This window comes from Chiloscyllium plagiosum, chromosome 26, assembly GCF_004010195.1.
Source record: "Chiloscyllium plagiosum isolate BGI_BamShark_2017 chromosome 26, ASM401019v2, whole genome shotgun sequence".
Taxonomy (NCBI): Eukaryota; Metazoa; Chordata; class Chondrichthyes; order Orectolobiformes; family Hemiscylliidae; genus Chiloscyllium; species Chiloscyllium plagiosum.
In genome coordinates, this window is record NC_057735.1 from 15,390,157 (window position 1) to 15,416,468 (window position 26,312).

General features: G+C 38.8%; 1 protein-coding gene across 2 annotated transcripts in view; it reads left to right on the forward strand.

Annotated features, from left to right (window-relative positions):
• Positions 1-26,312, forward strand: part of LOC122563123 (decorin-like) — a 76,158-nt gene that overhangs the window by 37,898 nt on the left and 11,948 nt on the right. For both annotated transcript variants that reach the window (XM_043716571.1, XM_043716570.1), the window contains exons 2-7: positions 613-828; positions 12,197-12,309; positions 17,095-17,308; positions 19,737-19,850; positions 20,036-20,129; positions 25,717-25,855. In XM_043716571.1, the coding sequence (XP_043572506.1) occupies positions 618-828; positions 12,197-12,309; positions 17,095-17,308; positions 19,737-19,850; positions 20,036-20,129; positions 25,717-25,855 (885 nt within the window). In that variant the 5' untranslated portion in view covers positions 613-617. The remainder of the gene's footprint in view (positions 1-612; positions 829-12,196; positions 12,310-17,094; positions 17,309-19,736; positions 19,851-20,035; positions 20,130-25,716; positions 25,856-26,312) is intronic.

Here is a 26,312-nt window from a genome sequence, read left to right on the forward strand (position 1 = left end):
GGGGAAAAAGCAGGAATGGGATACTGAGATTGCATGATCAGCCATGATTGTATTGAATGGTCTACTTCTGCATTTATTTTCCATGTTTCTATGAAACTATCATCAATTGTCATAAAAGTTCATCTGGTTCACTCATGCCTTTTAAGGAAGGTAAACTATTGTCCTTACATGGTCTGGCCTACATTTAACTCCAGATCCACAACAATTTGATTGACTTCCAACTGTCCTCTCAGTAACCTTTCAGCACAAGGGCAAGACTGATGAAGAGTCATCTAGAGTGGAAATGTTATCTTGCTTTCTTTCCATGGATGCTACCTGATCTGCAGTAGTCTCCAGCATTTTTGGATTTCAGTGCAAGGACAGTTAGGGTTGGACAACAATGGTAGTCTTGCCAGCAATGCAAGAAATAATCAATTTAAACAAAAGATGAGAGAGAAGAGTTCAAGCGTGGGTATAAAATTACATCAAGTAAGTGATATACAATCAGGTTTTGTATTGGAATGTGTATTTATAATATCTGAAGTGTTTTTGCATGGGACACACATTGGATATTTGACTTGTACAAACAGCGACAACTCAGATACTGAAATCCTGACATTGTTTTCTTTACAGGCACCATGTGCGGAGCTGTTCAGGTCTTTATATCCTGTTTGGTCGCTGTCATGCTCTGCCAGGCAAAACCCTTCAAGCAGTCCAGTTTCTTTGATTTTGTTGGAGAGGAACAAGGATCTGCAGTTGAACCAACTCCTGAGCTTCCTATCATCTATCCATACAAATGTCCGCCCAGGTGTCGCTGTCACATGAGTGTGGTGCAGTGTTCGAATTTAGGTAAGGAAAGTGCACACCATCCATATGAAGAGAAAATAGAATTGAAAGTGAACAAGGTCAGTATTCTGTTCAGTTCGCTTGTAGCATAAATGGAGCTAATTCAGAAAGATCTCCTGCATTGAGAACACAAGGATATTCAGGACAAAAATTCTTTTGTTGGGTATTGCTGGAAATTAAAATTCCTTTATTACTGTAGAAATTTCAGATTTAACTGTTTGAATCTCCCTACTTTTCCTTCATCTCTCACTGTCTTATTTTGTGGTAAATTCAGTATCAATCAGTACCTTGCTCAAGCAGCTCTTCTCACACTGAGTCTAAGCAATGAGAAAAGTTCACTAGGCATCATAGCTTAACTTCTAACTGATTATGGGCTCTCATCATGCAGTGGTAGTGTCCCTACCTTTGAACCAAGTAGTTCAGGTCTCACCTACTCCAGAATTCTATAATAGCATCACTGAACAGGTTGATTAGGAAATCACCTAGATGTTACCTTTTTTTTAATTCAGTAAAACAGACACTGGTAGATGGTGACTGGATGGCAGTGATCCTGTTTCATCATCACTCCCTGAGCTAAGTTGAATTTTAACTCTCATCTTGAACCTATGCCCTTTAGTTCTGGACTCCCCACCCTGGGGAAAGAGAACTTGGCTATTCACCCTATCCATGCCTCTCATGATTTTATAAACCTTTATATTAGCCACCAGCTTTCAAACTATTATAGAATCATAGGTCATGGAGATATGCAGCACAGAAACAGATCCTTCTGTCCATCTCGTCCATGCCGACCAGCTATCCTAACTGGTCTAGTCCCATTTGTTAGCACTTGGTCCATATCCCTCTAAGCCCTTCTTATTTATATACCCATTCAGATGCCTTTTAAATGCTGTAATTGTACCAGCCTCCACCACTTCCTCTGGCAGCTCATTCCATACGTGCACCACCCTCTGTGTGAAAAAGTTGCCCTTTCAGTTTCCTTTATATTTTTCCCCTCTCACCCTAAACCTATGCCCTCTAGGTTTACATCCCCACCCCAGGGGGAGCTTTGAGCTGATGCAGAATAAAAGATTGAAACTGTCAGCATGCTCTTCCAATAATATTCTATATTTAGAATGGAAAAATTTAAATTTTTACCAGCATATGCTGTTACCAGCACATGCTGGTATTTGACATTAATTAAACAACAGCAATTTGTATTTATGTCATGCTTTTAATCTTATAAAACATCCAAAGACATTTTACAGGAACATTATAAAACAAAATATAACACTGGGTTACGTAAGGACATATTAAGTTAGGTGACCAAAAATTGGACAGAAGGCAGTTTTAATGAGTGTGGTAAAGAAAGAAACACAATAGAGAGATGGAGAAGTTTAGGGTCGGTATTCCTGAGGTTAAAGCACAGGCAACTGAAGGGATACCATAAATGGCAAAGCAATTTAAAATGGGCCAGTCAGAATCTACTGACTTTTCTATGCCATATTAAGTACAAGGTTGAAGCCTGCACAAGGATTGAAACATGAAAAGATGGCATTTATATAACTCAGCCATTAAACTCTATTGCATTTCCACAGGGTCCTGCCTTCGATTAATCAGCAACAGATTTTTAGAAAGCATAAACCTTGAGGATGTTATAGCTGGAAGAAATGAGCAAATAAGCAATATCAAAACAGTAGTCAGATGATCTGGGAGAAACTTGACAGTAGTTATACTGAGCAATTTCCTTGTAAAACCAAAAGCAGTCATGTTGCGCAGTGAATTAAATTACTATTCTAACTACTACCATATTCAGACAGTGTCAACTCAATGCTGTTTTGAAGAAAATATGGAAAGTGACTAATTGTGGGAGAACATATAACTTCAAAAATATGTTGACTATTATCTTAATGCTGCCTAAAATCCTGTTTACACAGAAAGCAGAATTAGTTTATAATGGACATGATTCAAATTAGACTTTATTACTTCACCCTAGTGTCTGCGGTACAATGAGTCTGTGTTGCCCTGATGAAAATTCGTAAAGGCACTTTGTGTATAGTTAGGCAAACAAACTGAATATTGAAAGGTTACTTTCTTGTCTCGTTCATAAAACATTTCTGGCCTCCAGCTTGGTCTGACTCATTCAGCTCAGGCAATGACATTTTATGTGTCCCAGGATTAAAATTTCAAACGTCAGTTGAAATCTAATACTAAGTTAACGATCAGTACCGACTTTCTGTAGCAAGGTAGTAAAAGGTTAATTTAAACTTTCTCCATGTTTCTTTCTTCCCCATATGTTTCTGCCATCATTCAAGATTGTAGCCTGACTAGACTATAAACCTCAATAGGACGACAGTCAACTTTGTTTGATTGATATTACTTTTTTGTGGCAGGCAAAGTTTTAACAAACTTTAAAAGTGGTTTAATAGCTTTCTCTCTTCCTGAATTAACCAACCAAAAGTCACATTTGCAAAAGAGAAATAAACACAAACTGAACAGTCCTATTTTAATCAAAACAAAATGCTGTGGATGCTGGAAGTCTGAAATGAAAAGAAAAAATGCTGGAGAAACCTGGAAGACCTGGCAGCATTTGTCGAGAGAGAAACAATTGTTGCTTTGAGTCTGATATGAGTCTTCTTCAGAACTTCTTCTGGAGAAGCGTTATAAGAAACTTGAAATATTCAACATTTCTTTGTAGTTTAAGTTAGAAAACTGGCCAGTCAGTGCTATAGTGTCAAAGGACATTTAAGAACCTATAAAATATTTAATAAACTAAACTTTACCATGTTAAAAATCACACATCACCAAGTTATAGTCCAACAGGTCTATTAGGAAGCACTAGCTTTCGGAGCGCTGCTCCTTCATCAGGTGGTTGTCCATACTATTGTAATCAAATTTTACCACACTATTGTAACTTTCAATAAAGCATTTTAGAGCTCAAGTTGTACCTCATCGCAATATTTTTATGTGTAATAATCTAGAGTTGAAAAATGTGGTGCTGGAAAAACACAGCAGGACAGGCAGCATCCGAGGAGCAGGAGAATCGATGTTTCGAGCATAAGCCCTTCTTCAGGAATTCTTCAGGCCCATTCCTGAAGAAGGGCTTATGCCTGAAACGTCAATTCTCCTGCTCCTCGGATGCTGCCTGGCCTGCTGTGTTTTTCCAGCACCACATTTTTCAACTCTGGTACTCCAGCATCTGCAGTCCTCACTTTCTCCTGGTGTAATAATCTATCCAATCAAGGTGAACTAAAGGGCTGATTTTAATTTAATTAGTTAATTACAACAATTTACAGTACCTTGCTACATCCCCATGCCAATTAGATTCCAAGAGATCAACGTCTTCTACTCATAATGTATTAATTGTTTCTTGTTTTCTAAATTGGTTTGCTTGCATTACAGTCATGATGAAAAAACAGCTTTCTGACTTTTTTTTTTAGCAGTGTTTAAGAGGTTGAATTTCCAAACACCATTGTCCCACATTTAAAAGACATTTTGTTGAATCATAGAACCAGGGACTGGTTACAGCCCATTTGACCCCATCTCATCTTCACCAGTCTCTGTACAGCTCCTAAACTAGACCCATTCTTTGTCTTTCCCCATAGCACTGGAATATCTTTCGCAGATAATTATCCAGGTCCTTTTTGAAAGCTGTGATTGAAGCTATTTTCATTCCATTCTCAGGCAACGCATTACAGATCCTAACCACTTGCTAATGATAAAGTTTTTTCTCGTGTTTATGTTGGTTCTTTTATCAAACAACTTACATTGTTGTCCGCTGGGTCTCAATCCTTCCACTAATAGAAATAGTTTCTCAATCGACTCTGTCCAGATCCTTCATGATTTTGAAGACTTCTCTCAAATTTTCTCTCAGCCTTCTTTTCTCCAAAAAAAATAATCTCAGCTTTGATAATCATTATTATTGAACCCAATATTGGCAGAAGCCAGACTTTAGCCATCTGTGATATTACAACAAATATATTTTCCAAAATAATTTGGAAAATGTGTTATGTATGGGGGTGTATGTCCATGTGTATCCAGATTTATTCACTAACAAAATGTCAGTATAATGTTCCACAACACATGGTAAATCTGGAAGAAACACACCAAGGTGGCATGGTGGCTCAGTGGTTAGCACTGCTGCCTCACAGTGCCAGGGACCTGGGTTTGCTTCCAGCCTTGGGCAATTGTGTGAAGTTTGCATGTTCTCCCAGTGTCTGTGTGGGTCTCCTCTGGGTGTTCTGGTTTCCTCCCACATTCCAAAGATATGCAGGTTTAGGTGAATTGGCCATGCTAAATTTCCCAAAGTGTTCAGGAATGTGTAGATTAGGTGCATTAGTCAGGGGAAATGTAGAGTAATAGGTAGGGGGATGGGTTACTCTTTGGAGGGTCGGTGTGAATTTGTTGGGCCATAGGGTCTGTTTCCACACTGTATGGATTCAATGATTTGCATCTAAAAGTAAGATTAATTCAACTTTGGAAGAATCTCAATATATTATAGTAGCAGCAGGTGTGTCTGAGCAAAATTCACAAATTAAATTCTGAATTATATTAAGGAGAATCAACCAGAATTAATGCAGAGAGACTTAAAAAAAAACTAAGTTAATTCTATCAACACAGAAATAAATGGGCAGCTTCAGTTTGACAACCTGGTGATCTCACGGAGGCATTTAAGAAGGTAAAACAAGCTAATTGGTTTCTAAAAGACGTAAGTAAAGAGAAAAATGTCAGTTACATATTACGAGCAGTGGAGGACTTTCAAAGCAATTTTTCAAAGTGCTCAGCAGAAGTATATTCCAGTGAAAAGGAAGGACGGTAAGAAAAGGGGTAATCTGCCATGGGTGTCAAAGGAAGTAAAGGAGGCTATCAAAATGAAAGAGAAGGCATACAAAGTGGCCAAAAAAGGCAGGAAGCTAGAGGATTGGGAAAACTTTAAAGGTCAACAGAAAGCCACAAAAAGAGCTATAAAGAAAAGATAGAACATGAGAAAAAAAAACTAGCACAGGATATAAAGACAGATAGCAAAAGTTTATATAAATATGTAAAAGAAGAAGAGTGGCTAAAATGAACATTGGCCCTTTAGAGGATGAGAAGAGGGATTTCGTTATGGGATATGATGAAATAGCCGAGGCATTGAACAGGTACTAATCGGTTTTCACAGTGGAAGACACTAATGACATGATAGTAATTGATAAAGAGACAAAGGTAGATGAGGACCTGGAAACAACTAATATTACAGAAGAGGTAGTGTTGGGCAAGCTAATGGAGCTAAGGGTTGATATGTCTCCTGGCCCTGATTGAACGCATTCCAGGGTATTAAAAGAGATGGCGGGAGAAATAACAGGTGCATTGGCAGTAATTTTCCAAACTTCGCTGGACTCTGGGGCAGTCCCAGCAGATTGGAAAACAGCAAATGTGATTCCACTGTTTAAAAAGGGAGGTAGACAAAAGATGGAGAATTATAGACCTCTGTAGTGGAGAAAATGCTTGTGTCTATTATCAAGGAAGAAATAGCAAAGCATCACAATAGAAATTGTCCCATTGGGCAGACACAGCATAGGTTCATGGAGGGCAGGTCATGCTTAACAAATCTTTTGGAATTCTATGAAGATATTAAGAGCAAGATGTACAATGGGGACCCAGTGGGTGTGGTGTACCTAGATTTCCAAAAGGCTTTCAACAAGGTGCCACACAAGAGGCTGATATATAAAATAAAGATGCATGGCTTTGTGGTAAAGTATTAGCATGGATAGAGGATTTATTGACTAATTGGCAGCAAAGAGTGGGGATAAAGGAGTGCTATTCTGGCTGGCAATCAGAGACTAGTGGTGTGCCTCAGGGATCGGTGTTAGGACCACAATTATTCACAATTTACACAGATGATTTGGAGTTGGGAACCAGGTGTAGGGTGTCAAAGTTTGCAGATGACACTAAGATGAGTGGCAGATCAAAGTGTGTAGAGGACTGTGAGACTTTTCAGAGGAACATAGATACATTGAGTGAGTGGGCAAAGGTCTGGCAGATGGAATACAATGTAAATAAACATGAAACCATACATTTTGGGAGGAGTAATAGTTAAAAAAGTTTATTACTTGAATGTTAAAAAGTTGCAGCATGCTGCAGTGTAGAAGGACCTGGGTGTTCTTGTGCATGAAGGTTGGTCTGCAGGTACAACAAATAGTTAGGAAGGCAAATGGAATTTTGTTCCTCATTGCTAAAGGGAATGAGTCTAAAAGCTGGGAGGTCATGTTGCAGTTGTACAAGGTGCTGGTGAGGCCACACCTGGAGTACTGAATGCAATTTTGATCTCCTTACTTGAGAAAGGGTGTACTGGCATTGGAGGGAGTGCAGAGAAGGTTCACTAGGTTGGTTCCAGAGTTGAGGAGGTTGACTTATGAGGAGAGACTGAGTAGATTGGGATTATATTCATTGGAATTCAGAGGATAGAGGGGTGATCTTATAGAAACATACAAAATTATGAAGGGAATAAATAAGATAGAAGTAGAGAGGATGTTTCCGCTGGCAGGTGAAGCTAGGACAAGAGGGCACAGCCTCAAGATTAGAGGGAGCAGATGTAGGACTGAATTGAGAAGGAACTTATTCACCCAGAGGGTTGTAAATCTATGGAATTCCCTGACGCTACTTCAGTAAATGTTTTTAAACTAAGGTAGATAATTTGTTGATCAATAAAGGAATTAAGGGATACGGTGAGAATGCAGGTAAGTGGACCTGAATCCACAAAAAGCTCAACAATGATCTTATTTAATGGCAGAGCAGGGGGAAGGGCCTGATGGCCTACTGCTGTTCCTAGTTATTATATTCTTATATAAATGCTTTTGTAGTCAGGACAGAAAGATTTAGGTCTTTTTGACAGCTGGGAAATGAATGAGGATGACACTAAAAACTCAAGCTTTTGAGGAATTCAACAGACGTCCACAAATCATCCACCGAAATGCATTTCAGACCTTTCGGGAGTAGCCAGTGAACCTGTTGACAATTCTTGTAGTGAGTTCGAAAAACACCACTAAAAAATATAAATCCGCCAGAAAGATGAAGTGCTGACAGATCAACTCAGTTAGTACTCTGCAAACTCTAATGTAAAAAAAAGTCGGATTGGATACACCAAGCTCACAATATCGCAGGCTGCTCCCTCTGTCAGTCCACATTTAGTCATGGTCAGACAGATAACGAAGCAACTCCCCGAACTGCTGGCCTAAGAGCAAGGCAATGGCGCACAGAAACAACAGCATAAGAATGCATCTCAGACAGAAAGACAGATGTGTAAAAGATATGGACAACCACGTAAATTCAAAGACAGACAGAAATGTCTCACATACAGATCAAATTAGAGAGCCTGTAAAAAGCTCAATCATTGAGAAAGGATGTGCAATCAAAGAATGAAGCTGTTAAAGAAATTATCAAAGGCCAAAGCAATAGTATGATAAACAGGAAAAGAAATCAAAACATCCATCCCCTGGAGGATAATGAAATGCTTGAGAAAATAATAGCCATTGGAACCATACAATTTCAAGGAATGTCTGTTTGCAATGGTTCCCAAAGAAAAGAAATTCATCAAATCATTCAGATCAGGACTAGCATGAAAAATAAGCCTATGACAATATATCTGAAGCTGAAGATTGTTATTGGAACAAAAGTAACATCACCTCACACAAGATGTACCAAAGAATTTAGCCTGAAAGCTTGAAAGAAAATGGTTACCCAAAGCAATATTCTCTGGAACTGAGCAAAACTTTGCCGCAAGCATAATGTGGACCTGAAATTCGATATCAGGGAACGACTCAAATCAGGTGAACTTACAAAGCGAGAGACATTAATTGCATGCTAAACGATACTGAAACAGATGGTCATTCTGTCCTATGGTTAAGAAGTTGTGGGGAGTTGTATTTGATCTCAGTAAGTCATGAGGTGAGGGATGCTCCACTGAGGGTTGATGGTAGCACATATACACTGAAATTCAGCATCCAGTCAAAAATCTGGTGCAAAAGTACACAATGCATTTTAATGAAATGACTGGATACTTTGAAGATTTTGGATATCACATAACTGTTATTCCACTGATGAGAATAATAATTCAATCTGGTGAATGACAGTTGTCTTTTCCAAAGGGTGGGGAATTTCAAGACGAGGGTCATATTTTTAAGGTTAGAGGAGAAGGATTTAAAAAGAGCATGGGGGGCAACTTTTTTCCTCAGAGAATGGTTTGCGTATGTGGAATGAATTTCTAGACGAAGTCCTGGATGTGGGTACAGTTGTGAGTTTTAAGACATTTGGATAAGTACATGAGTAAGAAACGTTTGGAGGGATATGGGCCTAGGCTGGCAGGTGGGACTAGCTGTATTTTGCATTATAGTCAGCACGGACTGGTTGGACCAAAGGGTCTGTTTCCCTTGTGTATGACTCTATAACTCCACATAAACTATCAATAAAAATTAGAAGTACAGTCTGATAAAAACTTCAAAGGATGAACGAAAGCAATTGCCAGATTTGCAGAGATTCCAAATTTAAGTTCCATCATTTTGAGAAAGAAGACAAATGTGCAGTTACACATTTCCTTGAATTTCAATGATCTTATTCAAGCAATAAAGAAGAATCTCCACTCTACTTCAAATCCAGAAGAAATCACACCAGCACTGGTAGGACTAAAAGCAAGCTTAGTGTCAGAAATAGCTGCTAGTACATAAAGCTTGCCAAACAGTCTTCACAGTTGACAACACTCAAGGCATACTATTGGCAATGCAAATTCCTGTGTGTATCTTTTGAACTTAAAGTGAGTCAGGATATGTTCCAGAGGAAGTAAGATAATATATAGAAGGGATGCAATGTAGATATGAGCTTAGGTAATGATATCCAGGGCTATGACATGACTGAAAAGCATCATGACTGCCATCTATGCAGCCAGGTGAAAATCAGAAAAGCTGGGGTCAAACTGACCACAGAAAATTGCATTGTGAATTTAACACAACGGTTGGTGTATACAGTTATAGAATCATAGAGTCATAATGGTGTACTGTATGGAAACAGACCCTTCCATCCAACTCGCCCATGCCAACCAGATATACTAAATCAATCTAATCCTATTTGCCAGCATTTGGCCCACATCCTTCAAAACCCTTAGTATTCATGTGCCATCCAGATGCTTTTTAAATATACTGGCACCAGACTCCATCACTTCCTTTTGCAGCTCATTCCATACACACATCATCGTCTGTGTGAAAAAGGTGCCCCTTCGGTCTCTTTTAAATCTTTCCCATCTAACCTTAAACCTATGGCCTCTAGTTTTAGACATCTACGCTGGAAACAAAGACCTTGGCTAGTCACCCCATCCATGCTCCTCATGATTCTATAAACCTCTATAAGGTCAACCCGTAGCCTCCAACAAGTCATGAAAATCTCTGAGTTGTCTCTGAGATGGAAGCTCTAACAGACAAGACAAAGCTGAGAAATTCCATTTGGTTTGGTTCTTCCATACCTCATATACCCGAACCAGAAAGAGAAGATGCTGAGCGCTAGAGATCAATAGGACATCAGAGGAATTTCAGCAAATTCAAAGAAATAGTGCACGGGGAGATTATTTTATTGTTTTGTAACAGAAAGAAGCCTGTCACTCTGCAGATACATGGTTTCACAACAGACTGAACATCATGAATTATCTCTCCACACCCCCCCCCCCCCAGGCTCCCAGCCTCATTCCTGATGAAGGGCGTTTGCCCGAAATGTTAATTTTCCTGTTCCTCGCATGCTGCCTGACCTGCTGTGCTTTTCCAGCACCACTCTAATCTTGAGTCTGAACATCATGAATACAAAATCCAGGGGGTGGAATTGAGGGTCCATAACACCTATTATCTTAGCAAGACCGTAAATAATTTATTTTTTGAAAAGGGAACTATAAAAAACTTCTAAGGTACCGAATGTAACGATAAAATTCAATTGTCAAGTTTGTTTCATCGTTAGGGTTATGTGAAAATAGAGGCACTGACCTAGATTTTCATGAAGCCAGGGAGACTCCAGGAATCTAGGACTCCCAAAGTTTCTGATTTTTAACAGGGCCTGTAAATGGTGCAGGCTAAGTCAGGTTGCGATCCCTCACCATGGATTCTTGACCTGGCCAGGAACTGAGCAGCCATAGGCATGTCCTTGCTCTCCACAATTTCAATCCAGTCAGACCAACAGTTGAAGTCATTGTGGCTCACCGAACCTCAGAAATGTAATGATTCATAGTCTGCATGAGGGAAGGTTTAGTAAGTTAAGCTCAGAAATTACTTCACATTCCTTCCAGGCTGAGTTGTGCCATCCTGCCAATCCCCTATGCCCTTTCAATGCCAATGTGTACAGCCAGTTAACTCTTAAGTGACTAAATGTTGATTTGAAAAAATGCTTTTAATGAATAGTCATTTATTCATTACCCTTAATTTTCTTTTTAAAATACTATTCTTACCACAAGTCAATGAAAGTGTCAATTATCTAGCTCATTTTTAAGTATCAATATCAGAAATTGCAAGCACTTAAAATCTCTGTATCTTGTGTAAATATTCATTGCATAATTGTCAGAGATCAGAGATCCAGAGCTCATCATTGAACAATTTTTGTTCCCTGCTGCTCATCTCATTTCAACAATCTCATGGATGGCTGGGCTCTCCGTCAAGCATCATGATGTTAACTCAGGTTTTATGTCAAAAAACATATAGCATATTTTTCAGTTGTTCACAGTAGCCATACAGTTCAGACACAAATGCACAGAGACTGAACGCAGTAAGTGCACAACTCCAAGTGTTTCTGGATTTTCTTTGTGAGGCCAAATGCAGAAGCTGATCAAATACATGGAAGTGAGCAAGCCATTAACACATTTTCATGTCAAGTGATTGTACTTTTCAATAACTAACTTTACTAACCGAAATTTTCATGTGTGTACACTAAATCTATGACAATAATTTGAATATATTAGCTCCACTAGCAACAGAAAAGCTGCAGTATAATTTAGAGAAGTGTTTGTTTACCATGCCGTGGATGTCTCAAACAAAAAGGGCCATAAGCTATCCCCTGATCTCATGTCTTATTTTCTTCAGTGACCTTGCGGCTAGTTTGAACATTTCTGCAATTACCAACGAACTTGCTTCTGTAAGAGTAATTTTACCCTGTTTCCCCCATTCAGCATAAGAAACCCTGGTCGCCCGCCATTACTGTGATTTGCTAAGTGGAATATGTGAGAAGGTGTGATGTGAAGGTAGCTCCAAACTTTAATGGTATTTTGAATTCCAAAAGCAAAAGTAAATTCAGTCAGAAGTTAATGCTACATTTTGTGTTGTAAAGTAACATGCTTCTAGTAAAAATCAGAAAAAAAGATTAAAATTGTTTAAGAAGCCTTTTCCTGCTGTAGGTCTCGCAAAGGTACCTGCGTATATTCCACCTGAGACTACTGTTCTGGATATTCAGAATAACAAGATTAGAGAGCTAAAGGAAAATGATTTCAAATATCTGAAGAACCTTCAGGTGAGTAAACTGTCCATAATAATCTCATTGACTGGAATGTGCTTTGCAGACCCCTGACAGTTGTGACTACTGTGACCCCTTAGAACTGATGGGAAGATCACTGGAAGACGTGAGCAGAGATGAAAGGTGCAGTTAATATAGAAGCAAGTCCAGACAATAATGGAGGCCAGTGAATCCTGCACCTTCGCAGCACACAGTCTTCCTCTGCAGAAAATGTGGCAGACTTCCATATGCTAAAGTGGAGCTCCTGAGAAGCCACATTAGGCAATGATTAATGCAGAGCTTAGCACCATAGGATAATTCATTGTTTTCTGAGACTGAATATTGCCACTCAGCCTCCCACTTAAATAAACAGCAGACAACAACCTTAATGTTCATTCAGGGTGGGTCAGGTTTTTCTTTCTATTCAATGATAGACAGCTTCTAGTTCTCTAAAATTGCCAAATATTCTGATATAGAGGTTAAAAATACAGTCCTAAATTGGTGCATTCAAATGGATGTTATACAGCATGTAAAGAGGACATATGGTCTATTGTTTCTGTGCTAGCTCATTGCGAGTGGAATTGACAATTTATCTCATTGCTCTGTTCTTTCCCCATATCTTTTCTTTTTTTCTGCTTCAAATGTATATCCAATTTTCCATTAAAAGATGCAACTGTTTCTGCCTCAGCCACTCCCTGTGGCAAAGATGTTTCATCCTCCAAGTCTGCAACAATATTTTTCCTAATTATTTTGATATGTTCTGAGGAGCTCTTTAAAAAAAAAGTGCTGGGGGCCACCCATCATTAACTCCTCAATTAATCAGAGGAAAACCTGAACTATTTTTGCAAATTTTAATGACTTTCCTCGGGTCCCTTCACTATTCCAGTGGGGTGGTCGTACTGTCTCATGTGCCCTTAAGAATTATGGGGCTGAATTTTTACAGCCCATAACAATGGCCTGGGAGGCTTGGAGACCTGGTAATAGTGCAGCAGTGAGGAACCCAATGCCTTGCCACCATCAAGGCATTTTACAAGCAACAGAAACCTGCATGACACAACCCGATTTCAGCTGAGCCACTGAAGTGTTCCATTAACCCAAAACTTCTGTCCTTGCCACTGGTAAAATGCCACACCAGCATTCTGGCCAAATATCCTGCCACCAATCTTCCCAGTTAGGTTCCCATTTCCATCTCAAGTGCTACAACTTCTTAATTTGTGAGCAAATTTAACCCATGGTTACCCAGTCTTGGTATTATCCTGATCAATCAAGCTATGCTTATCAAATTTCAAAGTTCTGAAGTAACGATTGACTGCAGCATTATAGGAATTCAGTGGCTGGAGTTTATTTGACACCTTTCCGATTCCTGATGAAGGGCTTTTGCCCGCAGCATCGATTCTCCTGGTCCTCAGATGCTGCCTAACCTGCTGTGCTTTTCCAGCACCACACTCTCGACTCTGATCTGCAGTCCTCACTTTCTCCTTTCAGAACGTGTCCAATGGTCAATCTCAAAATAATTATCTTCTTTCAAAATTTGGGTGTATGATGTAGGATGAAAGGTACAATTGTGCTTAAAAGTTGATTAATGGAGAGAATGTAAAAGATGAGGGTTAATATAACACAGGGTATTACAAATACAGTTTGCTGTACGTAAGTAAAGAATGTCACTGTGCAACTGAAGGGAACCGTGCCATGAGAAGTCATTGAAAAGATGGAAAAGGCCCAGAATTTTTCTATTCTCTCCATTAATCAACTTTTAAGCACAATTGTACCTTTCATCCTACATCATACACCCAAACTTTGAAAGAAGATAATTATTTTGAAATAGACCGTTCTGAAAGGGGAAAGTGAGGACTGCAGATGCTGGAGATCAGAGTCGAGAGTGTGGTGCTGGAAAAGCACAGCAGGTCAGGCAGCATCGAGGAGCAGGAGAATCAATGTTGTGGGCAAAAGCCCTTCATCAGGAATCGGAAAGGTGTCAAATAAACTCTAGCCTCAGAATTCCTATGATGCTGCAGTCAGTCATTACTTCAAAACATTGAAATTTGATAAGCATAGCTTGTTTTTTTCTTTAAAAAAAAAATCAGCATCAGTTGCCATTAAAAAACTTGTCAATTTCTGAACTATATTTCCAAATCAAAACAGCATAATTTTGTTCACAACAGACACAACTTGCCCAGTGATGATACCTGGATTATTTATCTCATCCATCTTGAACAGCAAATCCTCAGAAATAGTGAGGTGGGATCTGGGGGAGGAGGAGATGGGGAGCTGCATTGGTAAGCTTCCAATATTCCAGAATCGTTCATTTATTTAAAGGGGACTGAAGTTTAATGGCCAGACCTACTTTCAATGTGGAAAGAAATATATCACAAAGATATCAGGAATACCTGGGTACTGAGCAACAACATTGGGGGGTTTTAATAAGGGTTTCTAAGGTAGAAAGGGAAATGGAAATATCTTTAGAGGAAATTCCAAAGTGAGAAGGCTTAAGGAAGAATCAACTGAAGGTTCCTCCTGAGCAATATTGTAGAAGCATTCACCAAATTGACTGCAGCTGTTCAAGAGGCTTCACTCTATTCTTGCATTGTTTTCAACATCCTTTAATTCTGTGCTGAATTCGAGGGTACAATGCAGTAATATACAAAAGAGATCAGCAGGAGGTGATAACATACTGGAATTATTGCTGGATTGTTAATCCCGAGATCCGGGTAATGTTCTGGAGCCACAGCTTTGAATTCCACCACAGCAGAATTTGAATTGAATGAAAATCCACAATTAAGAGTCTAATGATGACTATGAAACCACTGTCAATTGTCAGGAAAAACCCATCTGGTTCACTTTTATCCTTTGGAAGGAATCTACCATCCTCACCTGGTCTGGGCTACATGTGACTCCAGAACCACACCAATGTGGTTGACACTTAACAATTAGGGATGGGCAATAAATACTGGTCTAGCCTACGATGCTCTCATCCCATAGCGTCATACAGCACAGAAACAGACCCTTCAGTCCAACCAGATCATGTTGAACATAATCCCAAACTAAACTAGTCCCACTCTCCTGCACCTGACCCATGACCCCCCAAACCTTTCCTATTCATGTATTTATACAAATGCCTTCTAAATGTTTTGGATGAATAAAGATGACAGGTATTGTACTATATTTTAAACAAACTTGGTGTTCACTTGCAATGGAAGTGAAAGGAACTTGATAAAGATCAAATGATTCAAAATGTTTATTTTGAGTCAATAGCAAGATTTCTGATAAATGAAGAAAGAAAGCTTGAGAAACTGTTCTCTTGAAAGGAAGGCTGTCTGCTCCGAATGAAGAGGAAGTAATACTTTATTCTTCATCTCAAAAAAAATTGGACATTACTTTAAGTAGTTTTTCCAATTACATATAAATATTAATTGGGCAATAATTTCCTTTTATAATAATAGAAATAGACAATGATAGGAATATTCAGCAGGTTTGGCAGCATCTGTGGAAAGACAAATAGAGTTCACAATGCCGATCAATAACTTTTCAGCATTCTCTTCCCATAGTTGCAGTCCAGCATATTGAGTATTTCTAGTAGTTAAAAAATTTTATTTAAAATTTCTGATATTTAAAGCTTTTCATTTTTGTATTCACCTTTTGCAAGTTATTCAATTGTTAAAGTAGAACTTTCTGTTGGAATTTGTATTAATAAGGATGGGAACAAATTTAGGTAACCCAAACATATCAAGTGACATATTCAACCTGTTGTAACTCTATTTTTTAAAAAAATGTGTTCTTTCAGGAGAGGTGGGCATTGTTAGCAAGCATAACATTTCTTTTTAATCTTTAATTACTGTTGAACTGACTTGACTGCTTGGACATTTCAGAGGGTGGTTAACATATTGATTTGAATTAGGAGTCACATGTAGGACAGACCAGAAAAGGAAAGCAAATTTTCTTCCCTGAAGGACATTACTGAACTACTTTCTTTTATATGACAATCAATGATATTTTCAAAAATGTTTTATTCCTCCTATTTTATTAATCGAATTTGAATTCTCTTTGCTTTCAATAGTCCTTGTACTATCAGGTATTTGTGAGCCATGGTTCAGTGTTACACTCTTGCAGGAAGTTAAAAATCACACAGCACCAGGTTATAGTCCAACAGGTTTAATTGGAAGCACACTAGCTTTCGGAGCATTGCTATAATCTGGTGTTGTGTGATTTTTAACTTTGTACACCCCAGTCCAACACCAGCATCTCCAAATCACTCTTGCAGAAGGCTGAGATCTCAAGTCCTCTCTGGAGCATTAAGCACATAATCTAGACTGACAACTCAGTGCAATACTTGGGATTTCCCTGCACTGTCAGGGCTGCCACCTTTCACATGAGATGCCTCATCTGCCCTCTGAGATTGATGTGAAAGATCTCATAGCACTGTTTCAAAAAAACAATGGAAGAGACTTGGCCCATATGTATCCTTCAGCCAAACTTACTAAAGCAAATTAACTTGCCATTTTCACATGCATGTGTGGGCTGTTTACAAATAGACTGTCATATTTTCAGCATTATAACAGATATTACATTTATTGGCAGTAAAGCGCTTTGAGGTGTCTTGAGACTGCATAGAACATAATATCGAATGCAACTTCTTTCTTTTAGGGTAATTTTGTAAGTATGCACTAAAGGAAAGCCCCTAATTTTCTGATATTCACTGGCAATGGATGAGGTCCTTCTTGCCACTGCACACTCAGAAAATTACACACTTGTTTGTTCATGAATTCTCAATTCATTTTCTGTTTGTTTGTTTCTAATTTAATTTAGATTTTAATTCTTGTGAACAACAGGCTGCAGAGGATCCATCCTAAGGCTTTTTCCTCACTTCGCAGTCTCAGACGGCTATATCTTTCCAAGAATCTAATCAGTAGTGTTCCAGAGAACATGCCAAAGAGCCTCCTTGAACTTCACATATGTGACAACAAAATAAATTATGTGAAAAAGAAACCCTTTGATGGAATGTCCAACATGTTGGCCCTCGGTATGTCTCAATCATGCAAATACTCACTTCGTGTGAATATATTTGAGCAAAAGCAAGCAATAGTAGCATATTATGATAATTTCATTGTTAGACAATTCTATAAATTCATGATAATTGCAAGTGTCAGTGAATTATATTAGACATGAACTTGGATGAAAATGCCTGGAGTCTTGTGTTACTGTCATGTGGGAACTTTTAAAACTCAATTTGCAGCATAATTGATTGGATACTTGTTAAAGAATGTTGAACACTGTTTTCAGGTTAATGTTATTAGTCATTTCACCAGTGGAACCTACATATGAAATTAAATGGTGCAGATATTTAGTTTGGGGCATTTTAACCAATCATCCTCTCATAGAATTGACCATTCCTAACAGCCTATCTTTAGGCTTCAAGGAAATTAAAACATTGGTTATTTCTAAAAATTCTGATTCACTGATATATTTGGAAGAAGTCCTTTATTTATCTTCTTTACTTCAACATCATGGTGTGATAATTGCTGTACCAATAATTAACTTTACAGACAATTTTACAAGTTTACATCACATATCTTATAAACAATTTCTACCTCCTCCTTTATGGAATGGGCAAGTCTGTCTGTTGTTCGGTCATTCACATGGGGATCATAACTGAATTTTGATTAAATATTGTTTTTTCTTCAATCAATATATTTTTCTTGCCCGGCTGTTGATTTGGCAAAAAGAATTTCTCTCCTAAAGTGCCTTTCAATTTGCAACTTTAGAAATATAATTTTTTTTCTTCATATGAAGACACAATTTATGTTCTAGTCAGCCAGTGCAGTTTGTAGTTGAGTTGAGCTCTGCTCAGGCTGGTGGATATCAGAATCAGAGACCAATGAACAAGCAGATCTAATTAGGTCATAGAATCATATAACACAGAAACAGATCTTTCAGTCCAATTAGTCGATGCTGACCAAGTTTCCCAAACTAAACTAGTTCCACTTGTCTGCATTTGGCCCATATCCCTCCAAACCTTTCCTGTTCACGTCCCTGTTCAAATGCTTTTTAAATGTTGTAACTGTATCTGCATCTAACACTTCCTCTTGCAGTTCACCATATGAACCACCCTCATGTTAAATGGAAAACCCATCTTCCCTCTCTGATGGATGTAAAACTGCAATTCAAAGAAGAGCAATAGGTTTAGGGTTAGTGTATCACAGGGAGTTCCAGTGGCTGTCCTGTGCATTACTGATCCTTCAATTGTAATGATTTACTAGAAATTGAAAGATCAGGTAATGATGCAATCCTGCGAGTTCAGTCCTAATAGAATCAAGAACAGTCACCAATAGTATACAGGTTAACCAAATCATTATATAATGTCAATTGTAAAATGGCATCGGTTGTGGGCAATTACACTTATGGATATAAGACAAATTGTGATTGTGGATTGATTTTAATTTCCTGGAGAATTTCCTTGTCAGCTGCATTGGAGTTTCCACAAGGATGCTGTAGAAATGACTATTGAGCCATTGTAGAATCTGTGCTGTTACTTTAGTAATTCTGGACAGCTATCTTTATGACAACCTGTGACATCTACAGAAATGGCATGGTGGCTCAGTGATTAGTACTGCTGCCTCACAGCACCAGGTGGCCTGGGTTCAATCCCAGCCTCAGGTGACTGTCTGTGTGGAGTTTGCGCATTCTCCCCATGACTGTATGGATTTTCTCCCAGAGTCCAAGGATGTGCAGGTTAGGTGAAGTGGCCATGATAAATTGCCCATCGTGTTCAGGGATGTGTAGGTTAGGTGCATTAGTCAGGGCTAAATGTACAGGAATGGGTTGGGGGGGTGGAATGCTCTTTGGAGGGTCAGTATCGGCTTGTTGGGCCGAAGCGCCTGTTTCCACATTGTAGGAATTCCATGAAAGAAAATGATTTTAATTGAATCCATGGTTGTTTGATTTGCAGGTAGTCTGTTGGAAGGAAACAACCCATGCATGCTGCATTAAATCTTCTTAAAAGATATATGGCAGCCTATCTTGTATGTCCTATTCTAGGGTAAATGTTAAAGTCCCTGGAGAGCATACACAGTCAGGCTGAGAGGACTTAATTATGAAGAAAGATTTAACCAAATTTTCTTTCCCCTTGGAACAGTAATTGCCATGAGGAAATCATTTTGGAATGTTCAATGTCAAGTTAAATGGGGAAGAATTATTTCCATTGGCTGGTAAATCAATAACTACAGAAAATAAACTTGGAATTATTCCCGAAAGAACGATTGAGAGGATGAAGGAATGCTTCTGTGCAGACCACATTAGATGGCCTTCCAGAAGTAATGATGGAAAGAGAATTCACAATAGGTTTTAAAAACTTGATAGGTATTTGAGATATATTCTAAGCAATGTTAATAATACTTTCAAAGCTTGAAAAATAACCATATCCAGTGAACAAATGTGTCTCATCTCTACAGAACTGAGTAGAAATCCACTGATGCCAAAAGGAATTGCAAAAGGAGCCTTTCAAGGATTGAAAACTTTGTCGTATCTCCGGATTACTGAGACAGGGCTTTCTGAAATCCCGAAAGGTGAGGGCTGCTGGATATATTGCTGTTTCAGGGTACTTCTTAATAATTGACAATTAAATTGGTTATGAGTTAACCATTACCAATAGCAATTCATCAGTGTTCAAACTAGAGTAAGCGTAGAGACCTGTGTAAGTCATTTACTAACTCTCAATATGTTCATGCTCCTTATTTTGATTTGTTTCTAGATCTGCCAAGTTCAATATCTGAGATGCATCTTGACCGCAATAAAATTCTCAAAGTGGAAGTGGATGACTTCACGAACCTCAACACTTTGGTCAGGTACTGTATTTAAAATCAACTCCAAAATGCAGCATTCGAACCAAAGCCAGAAAATGCTGCTTAGTACTTAGTAAGTCTGGCAGCATTGTTGGGGAGAGTACATAAGCACATAAAAAGTAGGAGCAGGAGTAGGCCATCAGGCCCCTTGAGCCTGCTCCACCATTCAATAAGATCATGGCTGATCTTTTTGTACACTCAGCTTCACTGACCCGCCCTCCTAGCATAACCCTTAATTCTCTTACTGTTCAAAAATCTATCTTTGCCTTAAAAACATTCAATGAGGTAGCCTCAACTGCTTCAATGGGCAGGGACTTTCACAGATTCACAAGCCTTTTGGTGAAGAAGTTCCTTCTCAATTCAGTCCTAAATCAGAGTAAAACAGTAAAACAGAATAAAACATTTCATCTTGATAACTTTTCATCAGATTCAAATTGGGGCATTCCAGCTGCAATGTAAAGAGATACTGTTATTGATCTCACCAGATCCCCTCAAAATATTTTAAGAAGGTAACCTAGACCCTAACTTTTCCTTAGTTTAAAAGTAGATGTGAAGTGGTATGTTCCAGATGTGATACAACTGGTCAAACTACACAACATTAAGCAAAACACAATTTATTTAAACACCATAGTTAAAATAGAAAGAAAACAAAGAGAAATTTAGAATAACTTAACTTTTGTAAAACCAAATAATAGACATAGTACCTATTACTAACTAACTGTTCCAATGTAGCAACATCCCATAAACATACCCCTTGGTAAAAGTGCAAATTCAGACACACATTCTCACATGCAGTTCTCCAATTTAGGAGGTGAAAACCTCAAGAGAACATTCAGAGAGAATAGCAGCCAGGAGACATTCATTAAAGCTTTCAACTCTTTTGAGATCCTAAGAGCTTCCGATATTACTGAAAAAACAAAATCCAGAACTTTGGGATTTATAAGAGCTGGCCAGACCCATTCAGGCTGCTAAAGGAAAACCCAAGGCCTCACAACTTGTTCGCACAAGTCGTCTTTAGTTGGCAATCCATCACCTCTGCCTTACAAACTCTCTTAAAAAAAACAGGACAAAATAATCTTTTGAAGTCACAGCATCATCACAATACTACCGCCAGCCCCCACCCAAATGGATCATGCCTTAAATAAGGAGCCATCATGTTGGAAATAAAAAGGATACACACTTGATTTCAAGTTCTAACTTACAGCCTGGATTGTAATTAAACTTCATTAACTACAGTGGAAAGTGGATGTGATATAGTTTTAGATCAAACTGCAATATTGAAAATTTTTCTCGTGCCTATTGACTATGAATATACAGAATGACTATAGTTAAAGACATACTGGTTCATCCAGTCTGTCCTAATTAATTATAGCGCTATACGTATCTCAATTGGAATTATGTAATCTCCTGAGGGATGAAGCAAACCAGGTAGAAAGGGTGAAAGGAATCTCTGAGACATGAAGGGAAAGCAAAACATTCATCTCTAACCCCTGTAAACATTCCTAAAAAGTACAGGAGTTTACATTGGCTCTGATTTACGCAAGAAAATATCTACTTGTTACAATTTCCATAGAAACTAATAATTTTTGAAATGAGATTTAAATTTCCACTCATTAGCTGAAACATTCAACAAAAGTTCATATTTTAAAACATTTGCTTCAACAAAATAATACAAAGAACACAACAGTTTTTTTTTGTTTTTGTACTAATATGTTAAATTACAGAAAGGTACATACTCCATTATTCTTATGATACCTCGTACTCTTTGCACAATTACAACCTTTACAGCAAACAGTCCACTGCTGCTCCCAACTTACAGTGGGTTGTTCCTTTTTACTTTCCCAGCCAGGTAGCCTCTAATCCCAAAACAGTCAATCATGGTGAAAGTTAATCTGCAGATCCCTTCAGTTGAATTTTCCAGTCATGTTTATATGCATAAAGGTTCAGAATTGTCAATCTGAGTGCAAGCTCTCACTCGTATTCTAGATGATGAACAGTAGAGTCATAGAACTGTACAGCATGGAAAAGACCCTTTGATCAAACTTGTTCATTTCAACCAGATATTCTAAATTAATCTCGTCCCATTTGCCAGCATTTGGCCCTCATCCCACTAAATCTTTCCTGTTCATTCAGATACCTTTTAAATGTTGTAATTATACCAGCCTCCACCACGTCTTCTGGCAGATCTTTCCAAACACATACCACCCTCTGCGTGAAAAGGTTGCCTCTTAGGTCCCTTCTAAATCCTCCATCTCTCACTTTAAACCTATGCCCTCTAGTTCTGGACACCCCACCCCAGGGAAAAGTCCTTGGCTATTTCCCCTCACCATGACCCTCATGATTTTATAAAATTCTTTAATCCACCCCGTTAGGCTCCAACAGTCCAGGGAAAATAGCCCCAGCCTATTCAGCCTCCCCATTAGCTCAAACCCTCCAACCCTGATATATCCTTGAAAATTTTTTATGAACACTTTCAAGTTTCACGACATCTTTCTTATAGCAGGGAGACCAGAACTGAATGCAGTATTCCAAAAATGGCCTAACCAATGTCCTGCCGCTACATGACATCACAACTCCAATACTCAATGCGCTGACCAATAAAGGCAAGCATACCAAACGTCTTTTCACTATCTTGTCTTCCTGCGACTCTACTTTCAAGGAACAATGAACTTGCCCTCCAAGGCCTTTTTATTCAGCAACATTCCCCAGGACCTTATATCAAGTTATAAGTCTTGCCCTGATTCATCCTTCCAAAATACAGAACCTCACATTCATCTAAATTAAATTCCATCTGCTACTGTTCAGCCCATCGGCCCATCTGATCTGTTGTAATCTGAGGTAACCTTCTTTGCTATCCCATTGTGGTATCATCCGCAACCTTACTAACCATACCTCCTATGTTCACATCAAAATCATTTGTATAAATACCAAAAAGCAGTGGACCCAATGCTCCCATCTGATCTGTTGTAATCTGAGGTAACCTTCTTTGCTATCCACTACAGCTCCCATTGTGGTGTCATCCGCAACCTTACTAACCATACCTCCTATGTTCACATCAAAATCATTTGTATAAATACCAAAAAGCAGTGGACCCAATGCTGATCCTGTGGCATACCCTGGACACAGGCCTCCGGTCTGAAAAGCAACCCTCCACCACCACCCTTTGTCTTCTACCTTTGAGCTAGTTCTCCCAATATTCCATGTGATCTAAACGTGCTAACCATTCTACCATGTGGAACCTTGTCAAACACCTTACTGAGGCCCACTGCTTTGTCCTCATCAATTCTCTTCATTACCTCTTTGAAAAACTCAATCAAGTTAGTGAGTCGAGTCAGCATTTTCTCTGCTTCAGATGCAGGGCTAGCTGCCTCTAAGTTTTGCTTTCCACCTCTCAGATAGCTCTAGACTACCAAACTTCTGTTGGTATGTGATATTTATGGACTTGAAAGAAAGCTTGTAAGCTGATTTCAAGAATGGTTCCTGTGTCTTATTCCCCAACACAGTCTGAAATGTATTAGTCTCATATCTAGGTAGAAATACTAATTAGCTAAATTGGATCCCAACTCCCCATTAATTCAAGAAGTAAATGAATAGTTTGCAGCATAACTGTATATAATCTTATACTAATAACACCTTCTTGGCAGTTTGGGAGGCTCGGGCACTCCTCATATATTCAGACTGCTACTACTGTTTCCAAGTGTATTTTTCTCATTAATCCTCTGTAAAACAATCTGTTACCTCCTTTGATCTCTAACAACAAAACTTTCCAGTCTTATTCTTTAGCAGACTGTAGAACAGGTCACATAACCCCTTGGTTCATTCCAAATTAGAAGGTACAGTCCCAAAATGTAATAATCTTATAAACCACAGCATTCTAACAAGATCTTTTACAAGGAGATCTACACCCTAACCAAATATGTGCTCAACTGTAGCTTGAAGGAATTGAGAAAAATGGGGTTCAGGACCTCTTCCACAGATCCCCCATTATCTGGAAAAAGCCAAACATCTTAGCCTCCACCATGGTGCTGCCTTTACATTATCTACCTAGTTGCAGGTGCAGAATATCCTATTGGCTCAAAACCACTTTCACTTTAAAAAAACACAAATGAGCTACGGATGCTAGAAATCAGAAATGAGAATAGAAATTGCATAAAAGCTCATTAGATCTGGGAGCATCTGTGGAGAAAAAATCAGATTAATCTTTTGAGTCCAGTGCCCCTTCCTCAGACCCTTACATTGTTATGAGGAAGGGGCACTAACCTGAAACGTTAACTCTGATTTCTCTCCACAGATGCTGCTAGACTTAGCGACCCTTTCCAGCAATTTCCAATTTTGTACCTTCTTAACATTGTTGTGTTGTTTCCAATCACTGAAAATGGTAACAAAAATTAGAGTGATGCAGCTTAAGGCAAATGCTGGATCCATTCATTTTTGACTTGTGAACTTGTGATTTCTCTGAGCCAAGATTGATGCAAATATTTTTTAACAAAAATCACAGATGTTAAGCCCTGCAGAAAATCACAATTATGCATCTGGGAAGTTCAGTGCACGCACAGCTGTGATCCAGAAAATTCTTTAAAGTTCACAAGGTAACGCAATCGGCAGCAGCTGAGCACGCAGGAAGCTCTAAATAAAAACAAACGCAATCTTACTGAAGTTTAGCTGCTCAGATTTTGGCTTGGCCCCAGAGCTATTAAGGCTATTTAGGGTCAAAATTCCTCAAATTAGCTGTGCTGTTGTAAATGTGACAGAGTGCAATACCAAGTCACTACCAGACACCTTGTGAGATCCCAGAGTCTGGATCAATTTAAGGGAGAGGATGGCCCACCAGTGTTTGGAGGCACATCAAAAGCCCTGACCTAAATGAGACCTGGTAAACTGGAATAACGTAATGTCATGTTCAAGGGTCAAAATTTATCCTCTTTTTTGACAAATAATGTCATTTGCTATTCTTCTGCTCCCACTGGAGCTATTGAGGTTCCTTTGAAGATAATCAATATCCTTCAGGATCAGGTGTCTTTGCTTGGAAATCCTGCAGGAACCTTCCAACAGGTCTTTCAGCAACTGACAAGGCCTTACCAGCTATTATAACAACCAATGAGATGGTTGAAGATGTCGGGGTGGAATTGTCTATGATCATCAAGGAAACAACCTTAAACTTCCTTGTCTTTACATTGGAGGTGTATTAAGTGTACCCAGGCAACTTCCCACCAGGATTTTAAAGGGGATGGAAATGTCAGGTTCCACCATATACTCTTCACCCACTGCAAGCACAAGTCTTCCTTTCCATTCTTCACCACAAGATGACTTCCAGATCGTACATTGCCATTCTGATATGTTGAATGTTCCATTTGAGTTATTTTGCTGTAGGAGATTTGTTTCCACTCAAAGTGAAGAGGATTCTTTGATGTTTCTTTGCAAACTGGGGCACACTGATAAGGCAGCATTACAGAGCCATTCATGTGGCACTCCCAATATTCCAAATGGCTAATTAACCTTCCACTTGGTAAGGACTTTGTCTGGAGTTTTAGCAGACGTGTACTGCTCAGATCTCTTTGTGATTCTCATCTCTTCCTTTCACTCTTTACAGGTTGAGACTGAGTTCCAACAAAATCAGATATTTTGCAAATACAACTCTCAGTCACATGCCAAACCTCCAGGATCTCCACTTGGACAACAATAGATTGTTTGCCATTCCTCCAGGCCTGTCACAGCACAAAAACATCATGGTAAGGTTTGGGTTGGGTTAGGAGAGGAAGGGGGTATTTTTAGAACATTGAGACCAAATCATAGGCATTCACATATGTGTCAGTGTGGAATGTGAGGTCTTTATTTATTGCCAAAGCTGTCTGCCTACTGAAGAACAAAATGAGTAAATGAAACCGGAGAATTCCTTTGAAACGTAAAATAAATTTATCAAGTTCTCAGAGACAAAGTTCTTGACTGAGATAATCCATTCAGACATTCCTGTTTGCTCCTGAGATTCAGTTTAAATGAGGTAAAGTGCTTACAGTGACTCTTCCAATCTTGGAATCTTAGTAGGGCCGGAAATATCTGGTACTTACATTGGACAACCCATAGGATGATCACGCACGTTAGCTTTTTAAGAGAACATTTCATCAAACTATATACAAAGAAGACTAATTGACCCATCATGAGTCAGCACTTCAATTAGTTTGACTCCTT